The sequence below is a fragment of the Bombyx mori genome, chromosome 19, assembly GCF_030269925.1.
Source record: "Bombyx mori chromosome 19, ASM3026992v2".
In the NCBI taxonomy this organism is placed as follows: Eukaryota; Metazoa; Arthropoda; class Insecta; order Lepidoptera; family Bombycidae; genus Bombyx; species Bombyx mori.
Window position 1 is genome coordinate 4,583,717 of NC_085125.1, and position 22,237 is coordinate 4,605,953.

Sequence of the window (22,237 nt, forward strand, 5' to 3'; positions counted from 1 at the left end):
CAAAAGCTTCACAGCTTCTGCAGCCTGAAGTTTCAACTTGGATTTGTCTTGGTCGACCAAAAGGAAGTCGTCTAGTAGACACTAGCACTCGAGTTCCCTTTGCACGCAAGGTCTCTGCGACCCGCATGTTATAGAAGCAAAAAGGTGTGGCTCTGAAGCCAGACCGAAGGGTAGGCATGTCATTTCATACTAACTCATAAGAAGGTACCGATTCCTTGCTGAAGGTACTGATACTGGTACCTTGGTACTGATCCTCAAGAAGTATCGACGAAATTTTGCGACCGATACTAGAAAAATATTCCTGAGAAATGTTCAATTTTATCATCCAGTCCCCTGGGTGGAGAAAGTTTGGTACTGAGGTGTCCGAAAACAGTTAGGTGTTTTATCTTTACGACCTTGTTCAACTCTCGAAAATCGAAAATTGGACGCATTGATCCGTCGCTTTTCTTCCGCAGAAAAAGCAATTTTTTTTTTTTTTTTTACGGTATTTGGTAATCATACATGGTTTACAAATTATTACAATTTTGGTGGCACTCAGTGCCTCCCGTCGGTGTCTTCAATTGCCCCCTCTGGATTGTGCCAGATGTTACAGACTATAATTGTTTATAATGTTTGGCTTGCCTTTTGTACGAGGTTGTGACAAATAGGATTGTAGCCCTCCGAGGGACTTAATAGATTTCAATTTAGTATTATCAAACAAAAATTCCTCAATGAGTGGTGCGTTGGCAACAGGATACTTTGTTAGAGATCACGGAAATTAAACTTTGACGTCTTATTTTTATCCATACGGCCCCTTTTTTTTCCGCATACAATTTAAGACGCTTTTACGGATAACTTGTACGACGATTTGCCAAAGTTTTCAGTAATTATGTTACAAAGATTATTAGTTTAAATCTGTTGTGTTTTTGTCAAAATTTCCGTATTGACGAGATCAATTTGTTTACAACAATTTTCGTTACATTCAATTGTTGCACACAGTTGATGCATTATTAGATTTACAACGTCACTGACCTGGTGGGATAACGAGCCGATTCGAAGATCGGCCGTTACCTTTGAATCCCGTCGTTTCTTACGCAGAGACTCCTTTTGTTCTTTTCGCTTGACGAGCTGTTCGAACGCGAGGCGTCTCCATCGCGTCTCGCCTGGACATCTTCCCTCTCGGAAATTATGGAGCTTGACTCAACATCACCTCCAACAGATGACGCGTGATTCATGGCGTCCGATGATAGGATTGGTAAATAATACTCGTAATGATTGCAAAATAACACTCATAGAAACACAAAATAAATATTTTTTGCAATTAATAAGAAGTCGAATAAATGTTTGTGGATTTGCGACTTCACAGTACGAAAGTACACAACGCTATGAAGATCAAAGATGGCTGCGCTTCCTTTATACTTGCTGGCAGCACCTAGCGGCTAAAGATGGAACTAAATTGACTGTCTATGGTTGGACATAGACAAGGAATTTAAGCTAAGTACACACTGCTTCTTCATAATACAATGCTGTATGTTTTCCAAAGGCACATCAATATCGGAGTTTTCATTTTATAATTATCAATTTTAGATTAATCTATTAAATGTTCGCAAATAAAGGTACTTCTATTATTATAATGTAAGAAATCTTTTAGCCTCGAAATATGCTTTAAAAATATTAACGTTTTTAGCAAAGCAAACGATGAGATTCTGAATTTAGCTAGAACCGGTCAAAAGATAATGGAAATGTGGCACGATCTGTACAAAGAAACCAGGCGTAATATAGAATTGAGTGGTAAAGGCGCAAGATGGGAATTCGATCAGCCATTACTGTTCACACGTACAGACTACATTGGAACTGTGGCTCGGGACTTGGGTGATATTATTCAGGTACACTTAAAGAAAACATTTTATATCTCTACAATATAACCTTAATATAGTTTTTACTTTTAAAAAAAACTTTGCATACCGCCTCTGTGCTATAATGTTTTGAACAATTATTGCATATTTTAGGTATGTATATCAAACTTTTTCTTTCTAATGTTGTAACAAAATCGCATTATGATGGTAACATGGAAAAATATATATACACTTACAAAATAACTATACATCTCGGAACGCGGTCTGAGATTATTGTGTATTCCTTCCTTGTGTATTCCTTCCTTTATATTTGCTGGTAGTCTCAAGGCTTAGTGCAGCTTCGCGCTGACGGGTAGGTGAAGCTCAGGGGCTAAACTTGAAAGTTTTTTTAAAATCAGCCCCAGCAAGAATAGTGCTTCCTAGAATAAACATACGACCGGATCGGAATCGTGGCCCACGGAGAAGATCCGGCGAGAAAGTCAGTGGCTTTTATTACTGGTGGTAGGACCTCTTGTGAGTCCGCGCGGGTAGGTACCACCACCCTGCCTATTTCTGCCGTGAAGTAGTAATGCATTTCGGTTTGAAGGGTGGGGCAGCCGTTGTAACTATACTTGAGACCTTGGAACTTGTATCTCAAGGTGGGTGGCGCATTTACGTCGTAGATGTCTATGGGCTCCAGTAACCACTTAACACCAGGTGGGCTGGGCTGTGAGCTCGTCCACCCATCTAAGCAATAAAAAAAAAATAAAAAAAATTGTGTCTATGGGTTAACTCGCTCGTCGAACTCTTCGTCATAACCTATTTTGTAAATGTCTTACTTACTTTAAACGTTATGAATTCAAATTAAACATTAGCTATTTCTCGAAAACAGGTGCTGATCGATTTTGAGCGTATTTTTGGTCTAGAATTGAAATCGATTATCAGCGACCCAACACAAATCGACGATGTGCGGAAACGGGTCAAGAACCTCGTCTATCCCATAAGGACGGTTGACTTCAGCGTCTTCGTGTTTGACAACAAAGAGAACTGGGACGTCATTATGGGCGACTTCTGGAACGAAGTCCGGTATTTAGAGGACGAGGCCAAGAATTATATAAATCAGAGCTTCGGAAATTTGAGGTGACTAAAGAGTTTTATTGTTTAGTTTGATAGCAGATTGTTTTTTTTTTAGTTGCCACTATTTATACACAATAAAAGTTTTGAAAATGGAATCCTGTGATTGATATATATTGAGTACCGATATTCGAGTATGCACCGAGTTTGAGTCCACACATATTTGCTTATATAGGTAGTTATCATATTAAAGTTATTTTATTAGATTTCTGAGACAAAACAAGAATATACTTTACTATATTCGAAATAAAGAATAGAAACTTCCTTAATAAAATCAAAACCTCGAACTCATATCTTAAAGCAAATGGCTGCATTGTTAAATACTATAATTATATAAACTACCAATAGTATAATATAATTAAAACTATTACGGTTTTTATTCATACGTTGTTTATTTTTATTACATTCTTTCCGACTTTTTGAATACTTTACAGTTTTGGTGGACGACCAAAGGTCGTGGTTTTGAAGTCGTCGTGGCCTAAGGGATAAGACGTCCGGTGCATTCGTGTTGAGCGATGCACCCGGTGTTCGAATCTCAGGCGGGTACCAATTTTTCTAATGAAATACGTACTCAACAAATGTTCACGATTGATTTCCACGGTGAAGGAATAACATCGTGTAATAAAAATGAACCACCCATCTAAGCAATAAATAAAAAAATAAGGTAGTTTTAATTATGTCTACGGATCGTGAAAATATATATTTTACCAATCGAATATTTATCACAGATCATCAGAGGAAGCTCTAACCGTTCTCCTTAAATTTCTCGAGTTTGACACGCGCGAATCGATACGTCGTCAACTCTCGACGAAGTTTGATCTCGTTATGCGTCAATTCATCAAAGAAATAACTGCAATTGAAGACAAATTCACGGTGAGTTTCGGCGCCGCGAAAGGTTTTATTGAAAGAGTGAGTCGGGAACCAACTGTGATTCACTTCACGACTCGAAATGACTTTTACTGACCGTTTCACTGGCCTAAAGTGTATTATAACATTTAAGGAGGCTCAAAGAATACTATCCGAAAATCTATTAATTAAACAAAAAATTGTGAAAATCATTTATTAGTATTATCGAGCGGAGTCGTGTAGAAGTGACTTCAACAGTTTCATAAGTTTAATTATGCTTTCATTTTAGTAGGATGCACCACAATATCCATTTTTTTTTCTACTTAAGCTGATAGATTTGAGAGGCTATATCAGCGTAACCCTAGCGTGTAGGTGAGCTTTCGGTGCTCAAAGCGGAGGTGCTGCTAACACTGGCCCTAGCAAGAGCAGTACTTCGCAGAATCTACTACCGGATCCGAAACGCGACCCACTGAGAAGATTCGGCGAGAAACTCAGTGGGCTGTAATATCCATGAGGGCGACTGTTTGATTAATACGTGTCTCTGTTTAGTTATTTTTGTTAATATATTTATGACAAAATAACAACATTTCGAAAATTAGCTTAAAGACTTTAAACGTTTTTTTTTATCTGATAAATTTGAAGATCCGTTTTCGTTTAGCGTTATCGTAAGAATCCACCACTTCTGCGGAACCATCCTCCCGTAGCCGGCGCCATTAGCTGGGCCCGGGCACTTTTCAATAAGATGAAACAGCCCATTATGAAATTTCAAAAGGTCAGTTGTACTTATTTATCAAACATCAACAACGTTTTCGTTACATTTTGCGGTGATTATTTAAAAAAACTGTTATACATGGATGCTTTATCTAACCTATACTATATTTCAACTCACAACTCATAATCATATTGCTTAGATGGTTTACAAGCTCACGGCCTACCTGGTGTTAAGTGTTTACCGGAGCCCATAGACATCTACAATTTAAATGCCGTCCATCTTGAGACATGAGTAGTAATGTCTCACTTTTAACAGTACAATAGCTGCCCCGCCCTTCAAACTGAAACGCATTACTGCTTCATTGCAAATAGGCAGAGTGGTGGTACCCTACCCGTGCGGACTCACAAGACGTCTTATACCAGTAATTACGCAAATTATAATTTTGCGGGTTTGATTTTTATTCCCCGATGCTATTCCTTCACCGTGGAAGTCAATCGTGAACATTTCTTAAGTACGTATTTCATTACAAAATTTGGGACCTGCCGGCGGAATCCAAACACCGATGCATCGCTACATACGAATGCACCGGACGACGTCTTATTCTTTAGGCCACGACGACGTCAAAATTCAATTCAATAAAATCCGAATTTTAAAAGAATATCGTCATTTACTATTAATCGCAGTATACTATGCAATAATAATGTAGAAATTTATGTGAATAAGTACTTTTTTAATAAAATAGACGTATGAAAGAGACAACGATCCACTTGGTGTAAATTGATTATCAGAGCCCAAAGAAGTTGCAAGGTGAATGCCTATTTATATCGAGTCATAAGGTCTTAATTTCAATGGTATAATATAACAGCTGTGGCATCCTGCAAACCGAAACTTATTATATTAGAGTTTATCTAATTGATACTTAAAACATTGTACAATCGTTAATGGCACTTTGTAGGGTTGTCAATGAACTATTAAAATTATTAACAGGTGTCAGAATTAAACGAATGTGAACAGAAGAAAGAGGCGTTCCTACAGTACAAGGCTTTCTCCAAGATCATCAAAGAATACGAAGACACAAAGTATAAGGAATGGGTACAGGACGCTTCTCTCTTCTGTGACAATATGATGAAGAAGAACATTTTGAAGGTTGTCTTCAAAAAAGAAGATGGTAATTATTATACTTTTTTTTCCGTAATGTTTTATTTTTAATTTTTTATCTCACGAAACACAATATATATTTTTTGTCGTTTGTCTATTATATTGCCGACTAATGCGAAAAATTCTCAATTTCCAACATATAAGTCAGATTATGTTTCAGTCGTTCTAACAAGTTTAGGTATTTTTTCGTGTACCGTACGCTACGTATAACGTAATTATCATTGTAACAATTGGGAATACGAACACAAAGACATTAACAACGGGAATATTGTTTACTATCTTAAGACAATATGAGGCTGAAGTTTCTAATGTATAACGACTCTCTCACCGTTCAAATTTGGCTATGGTTTTTATGCGACAGAAGCAAGCTGTTGGTACCAAAAGAGTCTCATACATTAATTTTCAGGTTTGAGCCCCGTGAGCTCACCTACTAGCCACGGTTACGCTGAAATAGCCCCTAAGGCTATCATCTTAGGCAGGAAAAAAAAAAAAAAACCGTAATTTATGAAATAAACTGCTACAAAACTCGAATAACGTTGATGCGTATAAGCTCGTCAAGAACGACTTTCAAGATGATGATAGCATTATTAACGATAGGGGACGTACTGAAATATGAATTAATTGCACGTTCTAGTATAAATCGTGAAATTTTTTAATGCAATTTAGACTTTGACTTCATTTTGAGTGAGTTGTGCTGTGTATAGTTGTCGGTAATCCCTTTTCACTAGGTAAGTTGGACGTAGCCTACGATTATGTCAGGAATAAAGTTAATGTAAGCTTTTGTCCTATAGTGGAAACTAGTTTAATAGGATGTAAGTTAAATAATTGTATGTTTTTTGTTACTTTACAAGCTGCGTCGACAGATGAAGGTGATTTTGTTTTAATCATTTGATATTTGATTAATAATTATAAAAAGTTTTTTTTATTTGTCTCACGAACTCAAAAGCGTGTTTTCAAGTTTAAGCTACAAATTATTTAATGAAACAAATTTGTTTAAAAAAAAAAATTAAAAAAAAAAAATTGCATATGTGGGACGAGCTCACAGCCCACCTGGTGTTAAGTGGGTTTTTTTTCTTTTTTTTTATTGCCGTATAGGCAGATGAGCATACGGCCCACCTGATGGTGAGTGGTTACCGTCACTCATGGACGTCAGCAATGCCAGGAGCAGATCCAAGCCGATACCTACTGTTAAACTGGTTACTGGAGCCCATAGACATCTATAACGTAAATGCGCTACCCACCTTGAGATATAAGCTCCTACCACCAGTAAAAATCCTTTAATTTAACCAGATCCAGTGCCACAAAAGGCCCGAGGCATGCAACTGACAGCGGCGGGTCGGGCGCACGTCGCCAAGAAAAAGGCTTCAAACACTTCTCTAAAACCGCTCGACATCGTCAACAAGGAGATCGCCGATAAACGTCGAAGAGATAAGGCTTGTAAGAAAATATTTAAGTTCGAAACAGATTCATCACAAAATTAAGGTCAGGTGTTTAGCCAGATAGACAATAAATTCGCCTTCACCTCTAACACTAGGAGCAGGCTTAGGAATCCCGGTAACCGTACTCGTAGAACTCGAAAAAGAGAAGCAGCTGCTCTTGAGTTGTTAGGTCTTCTTCGGAGGCGCTCGGGCAGCTGTTAGCAAATCCCAACCCTCCTACCTGAGCCTTTGCTCGCTTACCTGTCCTGGTGAAACTGAATAGGACTCCGGGCCACCAGTAACGCTTCAATCATAAAAAAAATAATTATAATAATCATGTATCATATATTATACGGCTTCTAGTTGATACGATATTATGCCACACTAGCCTCCATGGTATATTAATATTTCTACTCACATCTTATATCTTATTGAGATGGTGTTGACTAGTACAAAGATACGGTTGGTTAGAGATACATAATCCCGTCTTTTTAAGCAACACTAATGATACAAAACCTAATCATTACTTATTCAATGTGTTTGTCGCTACCGGAGCACGTCATCACCACACGCATGCTGCCACTCAGATTGACGCAGTCGCAGTCGATGTGTCAGATAACCTAACGAACGTCCAAAGAGTAAAGCGTGAGCATAAGCAATCAGATGATGCATGACTGTGCTAGGTAGGCTAGCTAGGTCGCAAAACGCCTTTTTTTTTAAAACAAGCAGTTCTTTTGAAGTGAAAGCTTCTTTAGAATCGTTGTGATTTCAAACCGGATGCAACGAAAAAAACGACAGGTAAGAGACACAAATACAAAAGAATGAGACAGAAATATACATACTATTTAATACAGCGCCATCTGTGAGATTTTTTTAATACTAACGTGTGTATGAAAGCTCTTGTAGTGAATTTTAATTTAGGATTATACGTGAAATTAAAATATCAATTCACAGAGGGCGCTACCTTACAATTATTTACTAATGACAAAATTTTAAGACGTTTAGGATAATTGTATTTTAATTTTGGAAGGTTTCACTTCTACCACGTGTGAATTGCACACATGTATTTTTTTTTTCTACAGGAATAGTAATAAGTAATACTTTTCTGTACTCGCAATTCTTTCAATGCTTTCATAGTAATGCTGATGAGGATTCCCGGTCAACATTACGAAAACGTTCGCTCTCCAAGCTCCGTGTCTCTGCTTGCGAAGGAAGGACTGGTATTATTATTAAGTCAATTTATGTATAAAATATGAAATATTATTAAATGATTTTTATTCTTCTCGCAGAACTCTAGTCTCGTATAGTTAATTGTCGTTTCTGTAATTGTAATAAATGATGAAAGGAGAAATTTTACTAAATACGTCACATACACTTCTGTATTCTTTGTCCAATATAGTAATTGCATTATAACCTAATATAATATTTAATAAATTGTAACAAATGCATGCTGATGGACAAATCGATTGCTAACTAATTTTTCTTTTTATTCGGATGTGAAAAAAGTATGGTTCTGTATATTACAGACGGACGTGACATGGCGTGATTTGACCGTGCACAAATTGATACAAGAATACAATTTAGAATTTCAACCAAATTTCGATAAAGACTTGTTCTTGGTCATACACGAAGCTGAATTGATGGAACAATTAGGTACGCGAAATTCTTAGTATTATTTTATTCTTACGTATTTTACGAAAATTAAATAAACTTTCAGCAGTACTTTTTTGTAATTAATTTATTTATATTTAAAGGATTAGTCTGTATTTGACTGTAGCCAATATTATTCTTATACGTATTGAATCGATAGCGAGAGAACGTATCCTAATGAAGCGCGGGTAGGTTCCACTATTCTGCCTATTTTTGCAGCGAAGCCGTTTTAGCCGTCGTATGTTCAGATTTAAAGGGTGGGGCAACCGGTATTAAATGCCATTGAGACTTCTACATGTCATTCAATGTGTGGCGGTATTTATGTTCTAATATTAATGAGCTTTCAGTGACCTAAGAATAGAATAATCACAAAAACTTTGATCCCCTCGTTAATAAAGCTTAACAACACTTTTAACATTAACTGTAATTTGAACAACGTATGTTACAACATCTACCGATCTGCCTATGTATATTCAAAAGTAAATACTACAATCTGTAAACATTTATAAACATAAACAAGCCTTATCTAGTATTTAGTGTGCTGTCCTACGGGAATCCGGATTCAATTACCGGTCCAAGTTGCTATATTTATTTCGTGTTTTCGATACAGTACGTGTGTTTTCTGTTCCCATACTAAAACAATCTAGAATTCTAGCTTGGCCGTTCAGTGTGGAATTTTATTTGTTCATTTACAATTCAACATTCAGTATTTTATGTAGGTACATCCAAAAGAACCTTGAGATAAAAACTGTAACTACTTTTGAATTCGTAAACCTTATCAAATTGTTGCTTGTTTGTTTAGTTATTGCTTTTCTTCTAATAAATCGCAGCTACTTAATAACCTATCGATGTGTGTTTTACAAAATATCTCACTTTCAGGTTTTGACGTACCATCGAACGTAAGAGATGTAGCCATGCAAAAATCTCGGCTGTTTTACGAGTTGGAAGCCTTGAGCAAGATCATCGCTAAGTACAATAAGAATGCATCGTCACTGAGTCCATCGGAAACGTATCTGATGAAGCGTCACCTCCTTGACATGGAAAGGCACATACTGCCAGGCCTGACGCGGATCACTTGGACCGCTCTTGGAATTAATGATTACATCAAGGATATTACTAAAGGTATTTTTCTTGGAATTGTAACAGAGGTCATTAAAGCAAGCGCGGATAAATAAATAAAATCAATAAACAACTACTATTTAATAAATATATGTGGTAAATACTTGTTAATTGCAATTTGCCAACAACTTTAGACCCACCTACTTGGCGGTTTCTAGAGGTTTCATAAATCAAAACGGCTCTACTGCAGCGATAATTACTCGCTTATATCTGAAATCACACAAGTGCATATATTGTAGCAAAAGCTTGATATTTCCACTTACATCTCTACGATAGTAAAACATTTTCGTTGATTTTGATTAATTTATTAATAATATATTTTTTTTATATTTGGGAGATAACTGTTGGCTTGGAGGCCTTTCCAGTTTTACCAGGGCAGGTGTGATAACTATAGGACCTAAATACCTAGACGAAGAGATCAAGCAAACTTGACGTGGGAATCGAATCCACGGCCTTCGGCGCAACAAACAGGGCCACTAACTGTTACTGTACCTCCGAGCCGATCAAATCTTCCAAGTAGAAATCTTCACCTTTCACAGATATTGCAGAAACAAACAAAAACAATAATTGGGTTATTGAATTTTAACTAACTTATACAACACATTTTTTTTTTTTTGTCATAGGTGAAAATTCACTACAAGCCGTGTATCAACAGTTGAAGATGGTCGAGAAAGAGATTCAGTTTTTAATAAATCAACTTCAAGAGTTCGATCTGTTTCCAGTCGTTCGGCCGAAAAATTATAAAGATCCCGAAACCGGAATACCTGACGACACTTGGATATATCCTTGCAAGGTTAATAGTTCCGGAAATTCCCTTCATAATATTTCCGAAACCTTTTTTTTTTATTGCTTAGATGGTTGGACGAGCTCACAGCCCACTTGGTGTTAAGTGGTTCCTGGAGCTCATAGGCATCCACAACGTAAATGCGCCACCCACCTTGAGATATAAGCTCTAAGGTCTCAAGTATAGTTACAACGGCTGCCCCACCCTTCAAACCGAAACGCATTACTGCTTCACGGCAGAAACAGGCAGGGCGGTGGTATCTACCCGCGCGGACTTACAAGAGGTCCTACCACCAGTAATTACGCAAATTATAATTTTACGGGTTTGTTTTTTATTACACGATGTTATTCCTTCACCGTTGAAGTCAATCGTCGTAAACATTTGCTAAGTACGTATTTCATTAGAAAAATTAGTACCCGCCTGAGATTCCAACATCGGTGCATCGCTCAACACGAATGCACCGGACGTCTTATCCTTTAGGCCACGACGACTTCCTAAAGTCGACGGCGACCTTAACGCTAACCAAACTTTTGTTTATGGAATTATATCTTAAGTATTATGTGCATATGTCAAGGTAAAATTTAAATATCTCACTAACTTTAGCATTTCTACTTGAAACATGTTTTACCAACGCCTATTGATAATATCTGAGACACATAAAACATTGTTTTAACATAATACCAGTTTGTCTGGCGGCTTAAATTGGTAATTATTCCTATTTATTTATTTTTTATTTTTATTGCCCTTGTAGGCAGACGGGCATACGGCCCATGGTAAGTGGTTACCGTCACCCATGGACTTCAGCAATGCCAGGGGCAAAGTCAAGCCACTGCCTACCGCTTAATACTCTCCACAAGCCTCGTTTGAAGAAGGACATGTCATAGCACTCGGGTAACACCGCGGAGGGGAGCTCATTCCATAGCCGGATGGTACGTGGCAAGAAAGACCTCTGGAAACGCACTGTCGATGAACGCAGCGGTTCCAGATAATATGGATGAACTTTGCTCCGCTCTGCTATTTATCCCTGACTTTGTTCTCCGGTGTCGTACCGAGTGAGAATATTCATGTCAGTGTCTGTAAAGGCTTAAAGCCTATATGTACTAGGGGAGCTTTAGGTACGACTTTTCCTTCCAAAGACTGGTGATCATACGGCCCACCGTCAGCCACCGTTAGGGGGGCCCCCGTTGCTCAAAGATATCAACAATTCCATGCAAAACTCTAATTAATCTCTATTGCTTTTGTCACAGCGTTGGTCCTTAGTAATTTAATTGTAGTCCTTACTGTCCTAACATCGGCAGTAGAACACATTATAGCCTGCAGGTTATTGACAACGATACTACTTATTCCTATCGTAAAGCAACCTTACGTTCTTTACGAAAGGTAGGGCTATTGGTCCAATGCAATTAAAATTTTGATCTCATATCTCAAGACGGACAAAGATATATATGATATGTTGCCAAAGGGCCATGAGCTCGTATAAATGTCTATACGGAGAAAACTAGTGTAAGCTCCAGATTGAACAATTTCTATGTATCTCTTTGCCACTTTTAAGCATGATCTCCTCACCCCTTTGACACGCAGACATATTTCGTGGAAGTGGAAAACGAAAGGTTGGAACGTGTAGCAGGACTCTCGCGTATTTATGACCGCATCGGTCCCATACTCATGAAGCTCGAATATTTGATCCTTGGGACGAGTTCTGGGAGATCAGAAGTCATGGCGTCTTATTACGCTTACTGGGAGAAAAAGATTTTCAAATGTCTTGTGAAGTGAGTATTGAGCTTGAAAAGTTGTTGGTATTGCAAATAGAATGAGGTTGCCACCATTAGAATGTGGTCGGTACCACTTATTTATGCGACCGCAGATCCAAATCTATGTTCAATATATCGGTAATCGATTTGATGGGTTTTTTTTCCTACCTATGCTGATAGTCTTGAGAGGCTATATCAGCTTCGCCGTAACGTGTGGGTGACCTCACAGGGCTCAAGCCGGAGTGTTGCTTACACTGGCTCTAGCAAGAGCAGTGCTTCCCACAATCTACCACCGGATCGGAAACGCGACCCACTGAGAAGATCCGGCGAGAAACTCAGTGGGCTAGAGGAAACTAACTTGCCTCTACGCTAGTAAAAATGTTTATATGTGCTCATATAACAGTTTCACCTTGGAGAACTTGGAGCATTTCCAACAAATGCTCAGTGAGAAGACTCCGCTGTTTCAAGTGGACGCTGTGCTGGTCCCGCCAGACATCACCATGCGCCCAACGTCTTCCGAAGTCTGCAATATACTCGGATACAATATTAAACATTTCTTAAACAGGTATTGTTTGTTTTGGTTTTCCTCTTTTATGACGATGAAAAAGTCTTCTCCAATCACTACCACCGCAGGCTGTGAAAATTTAACAAAAGTTATTATTGTTCTGGATTTCTCTTAGCGCGGCAACCATTGATCTACAGATTTTTAAAAAATAAATACTTCGCCAAAATCACCTAGGTTGTTACCTTGTTGATAGCAAGAGTAGGTACAACGTTTTGAAGCCTGTTTTAAAGATTTATCTCCAGCCGCATTAACCTGCAGTTAATATGGTTGTGATTTTGAAAGAAACTGGAGATATAAACCCAAGGAGAGTTGACGTCAGGCAGGCGGCCGCTGGTAAAACTTATGCCAAATCCTTAAACAGCATGAAAAAATCTGGGGTGACTCCACATAAAGTGGCATAAGATAAAGAAGAGTAGTCATCAAATCTTGCTCATAGTACTTGTAGTATGCATTTTACCCATATCTATAATGAAGATGCTGAACTGCAAATCGCGTTTAAATTTAAATGATTCAATTCAAATCTGTAGAAACTTCTTTAATACCCTTCACAACTTCTTGTCACATTCTCATTTTTCAACAGACTAACTGCGTTTCCACGTTGGATGAAGAAGACATGTCTACCGTGTCCCCCACAGCGAGTCGCTGAAGCGACCGGCAATGAATATTACGTGTTCTCATACTTTGAAGACATCCTGAGAGTTGTAGCCATCAACGATATAACATTACTCATACAGGACACTATATATCGACTGACGCAAGATATAAACAGCTATATACAAAAGTAAGTACGTAGATAATCCCGTAATATGGTTTTGTAAGTACTCCAACAAATAAATCGGGACATGGTGCATTGCTTTTACTTGAAATAAGATCTCGAAGACAGTGTGCTTTAAGAGACTTTTCATTGGACCATAGAACTAAGGAATGAGCTTTCCCATGTTTTTCGAGGGTTAAATTCCTCAAAATTTAATGCTTGTCTATTTTTGAGGCAAATCCAAAACTTAAAAGAGAAATATTTTTATCAGGTGAATATGGAATGTTATCGCAAAAACCACATGCGAATAGATATAGACATTGTGTTTTGCTGTGGCTTGCACTAACGTCCAAAAGAAAAGTTTTTTTTTTCTATCTAAATGACTTAGGCTCCCCACCTTTTCTGGCAAAGTATATTCGATATTATTACTAATAGCGCAGTTTTTCATCACGTTACTTTCAGATGGCATAAATATCAACACTTGTGGGCATTCGACAAGAGTCTTTCCTGCGAGAAATACATTCAGAAACACGAACAAATATATAAATACGATGAGAAATTCTTCTTTTTCGAAGATATAATTTCAGATCTCAATACACATGTCAAGTTTGTTGATGTCGGAGCGGTGCGAGTGAATCTGAGGCCAATTATAAAGCAAATACAAGATCATGCTTTAGAATGGAAGAATATTTTAGGCAATTGCATTGCTTCTAAAACCAAAATGAACATGTATGATTTGAAGAACCAAATTGAAGTAAGTACTTTTGTGTACTTTTTCAATGCTATCTCTGTGATCTGAATTCAAAAAACTACATCGATTTTGTAATCTCTTTCAAATGTCACTGGCCTGATAGCTAAGATGCCTGGCTATGTTATGACTGATGAGACCATGACAGCGAATTTAGTAATTAGTTGAAAATTAAAAATTTTACCCAATTACTGGTGGTAAGACTTAGTATATCCCACATGGGTGGTTACCATTATCCTGTTTTATCCTGCATTTGAATAATACAGCTGCTATTACGAGTACAATTTATTCCATGGACTTGACTTCATGTCTCAAAGTGGATAGTGACATTGACGGTCGTATTTTACTATCAAATACCTTCTATGCTTGCAGATATCTTTTGGGTGATTGCTGTAGCCCATATATTTTATGTATGTGTTACTATCTAAAAGTGAGTTAGGTACAGATTGATATACGTGTTTATTTACAACATTTATTTTATATTTATAAAACTACAAAAAAAAATTGAGATGAAAAAAGGATTAAAATAAACATAAAAAACCTTTTCAGAGTCTTCGGATGACAATAAACATGAATATTAAAGGTTTAGAAGATTTCAAATTAGTAATGGCGACCATCACACAAGTACAACAAATGACGATAACTGCAGAAGTGAAATACCGCGGTATGCAGGAAATATTCCACATGTTGAAACAGCACGGTATAAATGTGAGTATCTAAAAAAAACTTTTTGATCCTTTTGACCGATTTGAATAAAAATTTTTTGGGCTGTGTCCGCACAGTTTTTAGTACTTTCCCGCTTATTTTCCGCCGTGAAGCAGTCAGGGTTTCCGGTTTTTAGAATGTGACAATCATAGTACACTACAAGTAAAATTTTCCTCTAATGCCGTCAAAAGGACGGCTGAATTTCACGTTAAGTTGTCCAATGGATTCCATTAACTACTTAGCATTAAGAACGCGTCAGCTCTTCCTTTTGAATAATAATAATTTTCAGTAAAGACCGTTGGTTAATTGACATGAGCTATAGTACCAAATTCGAACCTTGCTCGAAAGATTTACATATAGCTTATTATTTGCACACAGTATCACTGAAATAGGGACCTCCTATTTCGAACAACCAAAGATACGTTTTCTTCGAAAATATCCTCCCCATCACTACTAAAATTTTGTTATCATGCTGTCCTGTTACAGTATTTATATGTATAAGCTACTAGCCGTACTCGCCCGCTTCGCTGGGCATTTAAAATTAACATTATTATTTATTATTATTATTGTCATTATTATTAGGGAGTCCAACACTCATATAAATATTAGCCTATCTATTAAGTACATGTATTTTCTACACGGATACAAAGTTTCAAGTCAATCGGATGCATGGTTCAGTAGTTGTAACGGAACATCCGTAAAAACCACTTTAGATTTATATTAGTAAGTATAGATGATTTTGTCAACAAATCTGTCAACATAATATCCAATAAAACTTGTAACAATAGAACCATTTCTTCAATTGAAACACTTGATAATTCTCAGAAAGTAATACTATATCCAAAATATTAGGTGACAGACGAAGACTTACAATTTGCTAAGAGCCTCGAAGCGTCTTGGGGTAGTCTATACCAAACTTCGTTGTTCCGCGGGAACACATTGGAACAAACAAAAGAGAAATTCTCCAAGTTGAATGTTGTTGAGATATCGAATTTCCTCAAAGAACTCGACGATTTCGTGGAAAAGTTCGATAACGAAGGACCGGCGACTGTGGAAGACGATATGGATAGAGGGTTACTGCTTATGGAGGTAACATATACTTGAACATGGTTCCACGTATTTTACTATATTAAAAATTTTCCAAATACATTTACGAGCGTTACAAACTTTTATTACCCAGCATATAAACTCGTAGCTAGCTTGTTTGATTGGTTGGTATAATTTTTGTATTTCTAACTTCGTTATGTTATAAAATTAGATTTTACATTACCACGTTAACCCTTTAACGTATATATGATTTAAAAACACATTCTGGCTACTAAATTCATTAAAAAGTCTGGTACTTTTTAGTGAATTTGCATGTTAGAATAGTACAACGATATTAATCCACCAAGCATATTGATTATTAGGCCGCGAACGCTTTTAAATTGGGTAACGGGATTATGTGATTTGTTCACGTCATTGTGAAAGGTCCCATTTTGGAGACTAAATGGGTACAATTCTGATATATTGTCTTGAAAGCTCTGTATACGTCAGGGATGAGAAGTTCGTTCACGAGCTAACAGCTTATCTGTACTGTGTCTCGGTTTCACCATTAGCGGTGAGAGTTATGCTTTAAACGCGTGCCAGACGACTAGCGCAGCAAACGAAATTATTCTTAAAAATATAATTCTCAAGCTCTAGCGAATCAAGCGATTGAAATTAAAGGCACAGTTTGGTAAACATTAGATATTTACCTAAGAATACAGAAAATTAGTGTTGTTTTTTGTCTCTTAATATCCTTTTAATTTCTATCAATCAAAATATACGTCAAAGGCATGTTGTACTGTCTCTCGGGTATTCATTTTTTTCCCTGCGAAGAACTTGTCCAAGCTTTGGAGAAAGTAGATGTATATCGGCGCAAGGTCTCGTGAATACGGTAGATAACGTAAAGTCGTCGGATCTTAGCGTCCCCTTACGTGAGCGCGGATTGGGCCTCTGGGCCTTTTGCCCGAGCGTAAGCTCCCAGCCTGACGAGGCAGGGTTAATGAATACATATGAAATGTATATGACAGTAAAGGAAGGAACGGTTGTGAAAGCGGAGCTTGTTGACAGCCAGTCCCAAGGGTAACCACAGCTGTCGAGGATCCTGTAACTCCGCACGATTATCGGGGGTTGAAGAAGCTCACGCGATAATGTCTTACCATGAAGTAGCCTGGCGTGCAACGGGGCAATGTTATGGAGATGCTCGTGGGGGTCGCTTTCGGCTCGCTCGTAAATTTTACGGGCATTATCCATTACCACGGATACTTTAGATTCCAAACAGAGTTCTTGTTAAGTATATAGCAATACACAACAACATACTCGTACTATCTCGAAGCTGTTCATATGATGTGGAATATAAAAGCACTCTTTATTATCTATCTATCTTCTATCTATATAAATAAAAATGAATTGCTGTTCGTTAGTCTCGCTAAAACTCGGGAACGACTGGACCGATTTGGCTAATTTTGGTCTTGAATTATTTGTGGAAGTCCAGAGAAGGTTTAAAAGGTAGATAAATATGAAAATGCTCGGAATTAAATCAAAATAACAATTTTGTTTTCCCTTTGATGTGTATCGGATCCCCCATCGGACGGATTCTTTTTGTTTGTTTTAAGTTTATTATATTTTTATACAAAAGCTTAGCTCTTTTATTTATCGATTGAGACACTACGAAGTCTGCCGGGTCAGGTAGTCTTTAATATATTATTTTCGAAATAAATCTCTATTCTATTGATAGGAATATGGAAAATATATCGATGAGTTGGAATCGCGAAAAAAAATGCTGCAAGCGGCAGAACAACTCTTTGACAATCCACTAGCGGACTTTTCGAATTTCAATCGCACTAAAGCAGATTATTCAGCAATGGATCAAATATACAAAATATACAAAGCCCAAAAGAACGCCAGAGAAGTCTGGGCTAAGACTCTGTGGGTGAATTTGAATCCACAAGCATTGGTTGATGGAATCGAACAATTCTTCAAAGAATACAGGTAATAATTAATATTCTTTTGAATAGGCTTGAAAGAAAAAATGCATATAAAAGAGTGTCAGTGCAGAGATGATGTTCTATAGGCATAAATGGAAAAAATGGCTGACCCCAAATAATGGGTTAAGAGTAAGTAGAAGAAGAATAAAAACGGGTCATAATTATTAGAAACTTGATTAAAAGTTTAACGCTGGTTAATAAAAAAGAAAAATTCCATAGCTAAACAAATTACTTTATTTTTAGAAAACTTCCAAAGATTGTCCGTCTAAGCAGCACAGGACTGATGCTTGATCTTAAAATGAAACAATTCAAAGGTGTTGTGCCCTTGATGGTATCTTTGAAAAACGAAGCGATGCGGGAGAGACATTGGAAAGAACTCATGGCAAAGACTGGTAAGAGCCATAAATACTATTGCTAATTTTATTTCTGTCATTAATAGTGATAATTTTGAAAAATAAATAATGTTTGAATAGGGCACTTCGTATGATTACCGACTTCACGTATTTACACCCTAATCACAATTGTCATTGGTTAGGATATAGTTGTAAACTAGCAGAATGCAATGCTTTTATTTGCGTACCGAAATACGCGATGTAGATACCAAAAAACCTCGTGCAACCATCAACCCTATTAAATTACAATTATAAGAAAAAAATAAGACCTAGAAAAATAAGACATAGAATAAAATAAATGTCCTAATTCCATCGTCAATGAATTTCATGCTCATAAATAAGATAATTCTGAACTTGGATTAAACGGTTTGTCGGCATCATGGTATCATGGGGACTGGATTGGATTTCTGGTCGCTGTTTGTCAAAGAAATTTTATATTCGCTATAGTGACGACTTGTTCATGTCTCGTAATGGTCTTTTAAGTTAATACAGCATAAAAGCCTAGCTTGTTCGTTGAGTGTGGAGCGATCAATTTAATTTGTTTACTGATTTCACAACGTGTAACAATTAACGAACTTTCGATTTTCGTATGCTATTTTTTGATAGTGAAATTTTACGATGCGCGCGCACCGTGACACAAAATTAACAGAATGAAGTTGCCCACTAAATCGCTCATTACAATACGACCGACGTAACTTGGCGTGTCTGAATATAGCCGCAGGTGAACTTTCCGAACCGTACCGAGAATTACCGAATTTATACGATGTCAAGAAAAGGGATGTCCAATATGCGTGTTTGAGGATGTTGTTTAATCGATTTTTTTTTTCAAATTCATTAACATTTAAATTAAAAAAAAGAAATATATTTCATAAAAATAAAGTATAACTTCTTACGCGCGTACTTATGTACACGCACCTTTTTTTTTTAAGCAGTCAGTCGATTTTTTTTGGTCAAAATTCAAATTCAAATTCAAAATAATTTATTTCAACTTAGATGTCAGTATGACACACTTGTTGAATGTCAAAATACAAATAACAATGTTAACTCTACCACCGGTTCCAAAAAAAGCCACAGTCCTGAGAAGAACCGGCGAAACAAACTCAGCGGGCTTTTTTTTTTTTTTTTCAAATATTTTCTTTTTTTTTAAATAAATAGAAATATTCACAATAAAAGAAAAAACAAGTCAAAACAAAATACAATTAAAAAAATAATAATAATAATGAAAAATGAAAAGGCCAGGAGCGAGCGCCTCATTCCCACGTAGTGCCATCTAGTAAATAATCCTTAACTTTATAATATGCCTTGTTGTATGATCATAAATAATACCAAAAAAAATTATTCAAACAGGTCAGGACTTTGATATGTCTCCGGATCGTTTCACTTTAGAAAATATGTTTGCAATGGAATTGCACAAGTATCAAGATGTTGCTGAAGAAATCGTTAATCATGCTATAAAGGTTAGTTTCTCTGAGTTTTGGCTGGTAGGGGAATTAAATGTAACCGTCTTAAACTAATATTATTGCTAATTAAGTTTTCCTTAGCGAACTAAAGTATTTAAATAATATTTGACTTTTTTTCAAGCTGAAAATATATTGGTGCGTGCTCAATATTGAACCTAAAATATCTAGAATATGCATATGCTATCGGTTCTTGTGATATTGGGTAATAAAAACAGAAAAATATTAGAGTCGAAATAAATTGTGAATTTTTTAGGAACTGGCTATTGAACGCGGAGTTAAAGACGTACAAGAAACTTGGGCGAACATTTCGTTTAGTGTATCCAGACACTTCAACAGAGGGGAAGACCGTGGCTACACCCTCAATCCGTGCGACGATATAGTTGTGAAGCTAGACGATGATTCCATGTCTCTCCAAAGTATGGCAGCTTCACAGTGAGTTGAGGCAATTTCTAATTGAATTACGAATCTCTTACGAAACACTTTTTTGCTGGTGGTAGGACCTCTGGTGAGTCCGCAGGGGTAGGTACCACCACTCTGCCTATTTCTGCCGTGAAGCAGTAATGCTGTTCGGTTTGAAGGGCGGGGCAGCCGTTGTAACTATACCTGAGACCTTAGAACTTATATCTCAAGGTGGGTGGCGCATTTACGTAGTAGATGTCTATGGGATCCAGTGACCACTTAACACCAGGTGGGCTGTGAGCTCGTTCACCCAACAAAGCAATAAAAAAAACATAATTTGTAAGCTGAAACTAAACATCGCATCGTTTCACTATGAATTTTTAATGTTAAATTATGTAACGTAGACTCATTTTATGTGAAATATAATAACATTTGCATTGTTTCTATTGTCTGTTGAAGCATGCCAGAAACTTTCACGAAAATTTAATATACATCAACAACTTCAACTTGAATCTCGAGCTACGAGCGAACGCATAGGAGATGAATATTCAAATTTTGAATTTATTATTCATACTGCATTTTTTCATCCAAAAAAAAGGATTGTGTGGTTTTATGAAACCACGGTAAAAGTGAAACTTTTTTCACATTATAGACATTTAACTCTGACAAACGACATTTACATTGACACTGACAAAAACAAAAACAAAATAGCGTGGAGCACTGGCAGAAATGAGTAATAGTCGGTCTACTACACGGTCAGCTGCTGCGAACTATAGGTGCCGCCATATTGGCATTGGCTGCTCTGACGAGCGCCTTTCACTTTATCCCTACTCCGCGGCCGACCGTCACGCAACATGCAACACACAGACGAAAAAGTTCGAGACGATGTCATAAAAGTTTCAGTTTAAAAACGTTGCCTTATATTATATTTATTTTCATTTTTTAGATTCATTGGACCATTTTTAACGGTAGTCCAAACATGGGAACATCGACTGTCTCTGATATCTGAAATAATTGAGGAATGGATGGCGACTCAAAGAAAGTGGCTTTACCTAGAAGGCATATTCGTTGGGGGAGATATACGTACACAGCTGCCTGAAGAGGCCAAAAAATTTGATGACATCGATAGGGCTTTTAGGAAGGTAAAAAGTAGACGATTTTCTAATAAGACCAGTGTTATACTAATACTTTTACTTTTGAACTATCAAAATCTCTCAATCTTTTATATATCTCTGACGTGAAAAGCTCATAACATTAACTATACTTGACTAAAATAAAAGATCAAACTTTTGAATTCTGATTTCAAACCGTCGCTTAAATAATTCCAGATTATGTTGGATACCGCGAAACGTCTTAATGTCGTCGACTGTTGCACGATTGGAGGTAGACTTGAGGAATTCGTTAATTTAGGATTAGGCTTGCAAAGGTTAGTCGTCAATAAAATCGTCTTAATATTATACAATAAATAATAACTAATATCATCGTCATCATTCAATCCTATTACCCTCTGCTGGGGTGTAGGGCTCGAAGAGTGCATACGACTGAGAAGAACATCGGTCTTGGGCAGTCTGTTCTAGCTCCTCCCACATCATGCCCAAGACATCTAGCTCCTGCTTCACCGAGCGACGCCAAGTTGTTCTAGGGCGGCCTCTCTTCCTTTTACCAGACATAATATATAATAAATAATATAAACAAAATAAGTTAATAAAATTTCGATTGTCTGTTAAGTCGATTTATAGACGACAATTTTACGTAACAATGTCAGTAGTAAAATTATTCGAAGTGCTAGTTCTGACGTCACGCGAAAACAAATAAAT

General features: G+C 37.0%; 2 protein-coding genes across 4 annotated transcripts in view; one reads left to right on the forward strand and one right to left on the reverse strand.

The window, feature by feature from the left end:
• LOC692988 (aldehyde dehydrogenase) overlaps positions 1–20,552 on the reverse strand; it is a 423,296-nt gene extending 402,744 nt beyond the window's left edge. For both annotated transcript variants that reach the window (XM_038017467.2, XM_062673818.1), the window contains exon 1: positions 20,522–20,552. The gene's annotated coding sequence lies outside the window, so the exon portion shown is untranslated. The remainder of the gene's footprint in view (positions 1–20,521) is intronic.
• The window catches only part of LOC101747012 (dynein axonemal heavy chain 10), a 107,790-nt gene that overhangs the window by 19,347 nt on the left and 66,206 nt on the right, over positions 1–22,237 (forward strand). For both annotated transcript variants that reach the window (XM_038017669.2, XM_062673927.1), the window contains 22 exons: positions 1,667–1,865; positions 2,707–2,954; positions 3,677–3,821; positions 4,453–4,566; positions 5,494–5,674; positions 6,955–7,101; positions 8,220–8,302; positions 8,609–8,735; positions 9,612–9,854; positions 10,475–10,644; positions 12,217–12,404; positions 12,790–12,951; positions 13,532–13,732; positions 14,168–14,459; positions 15,003–15,161; positions 16,011–16,247; positions 17,920–18,173; positions 18,413–18,561; positions 19,909–20,018; positions 20,275–20,453; positions 21,367–21,562; positions 21,749–21,846. In XM_038017669.2, coding sequence (XP_037873597.1) covers positions 1,667–1,865; positions 2,707–2,954; positions 3,677–3,821; positions 4,453–4,566; positions 5,494–5,674; positions 6,955–7,101; positions 8,220–8,302; positions 8,609–8,735; positions 9,612–9,854; positions 10,475–10,644; positions 12,217–12,404; positions 12,790–12,951; positions 13,532–13,732; positions 14,168–14,459; positions 15,003–15,161; positions 16,011–16,247; positions 17,920–18,173; positions 18,413–18,561; positions 19,909–20,018; positions 20,275–20,453; positions 21,367–21,562; positions 21,749–21,846 — 3,882 coding nt within the window. The remainder of the gene's footprint in view (positions 1–1,666; positions 1,866–2,706; positions 2,955–3,676; positions 3,822–4,452; positions 4,567–5,493; positions 5,675–6,954; positions 7,102–8,219; positions 8,303–8,608; positions 8,736–9,611; positions 9,855–10,474; positions 10,645–12,216; positions 12,405–12,789; positions 12,952–13,531; positions 13,733–14,167; positions 14,460–15,002; positions 15,162–16,010; positions 16,248–17,919; positions 18,174–18,412; positions 18,562–19,908; positions 20,019–20,274; positions 20,454–21,366; positions 21,563–21,748; positions 21,847–22,237) is intronic.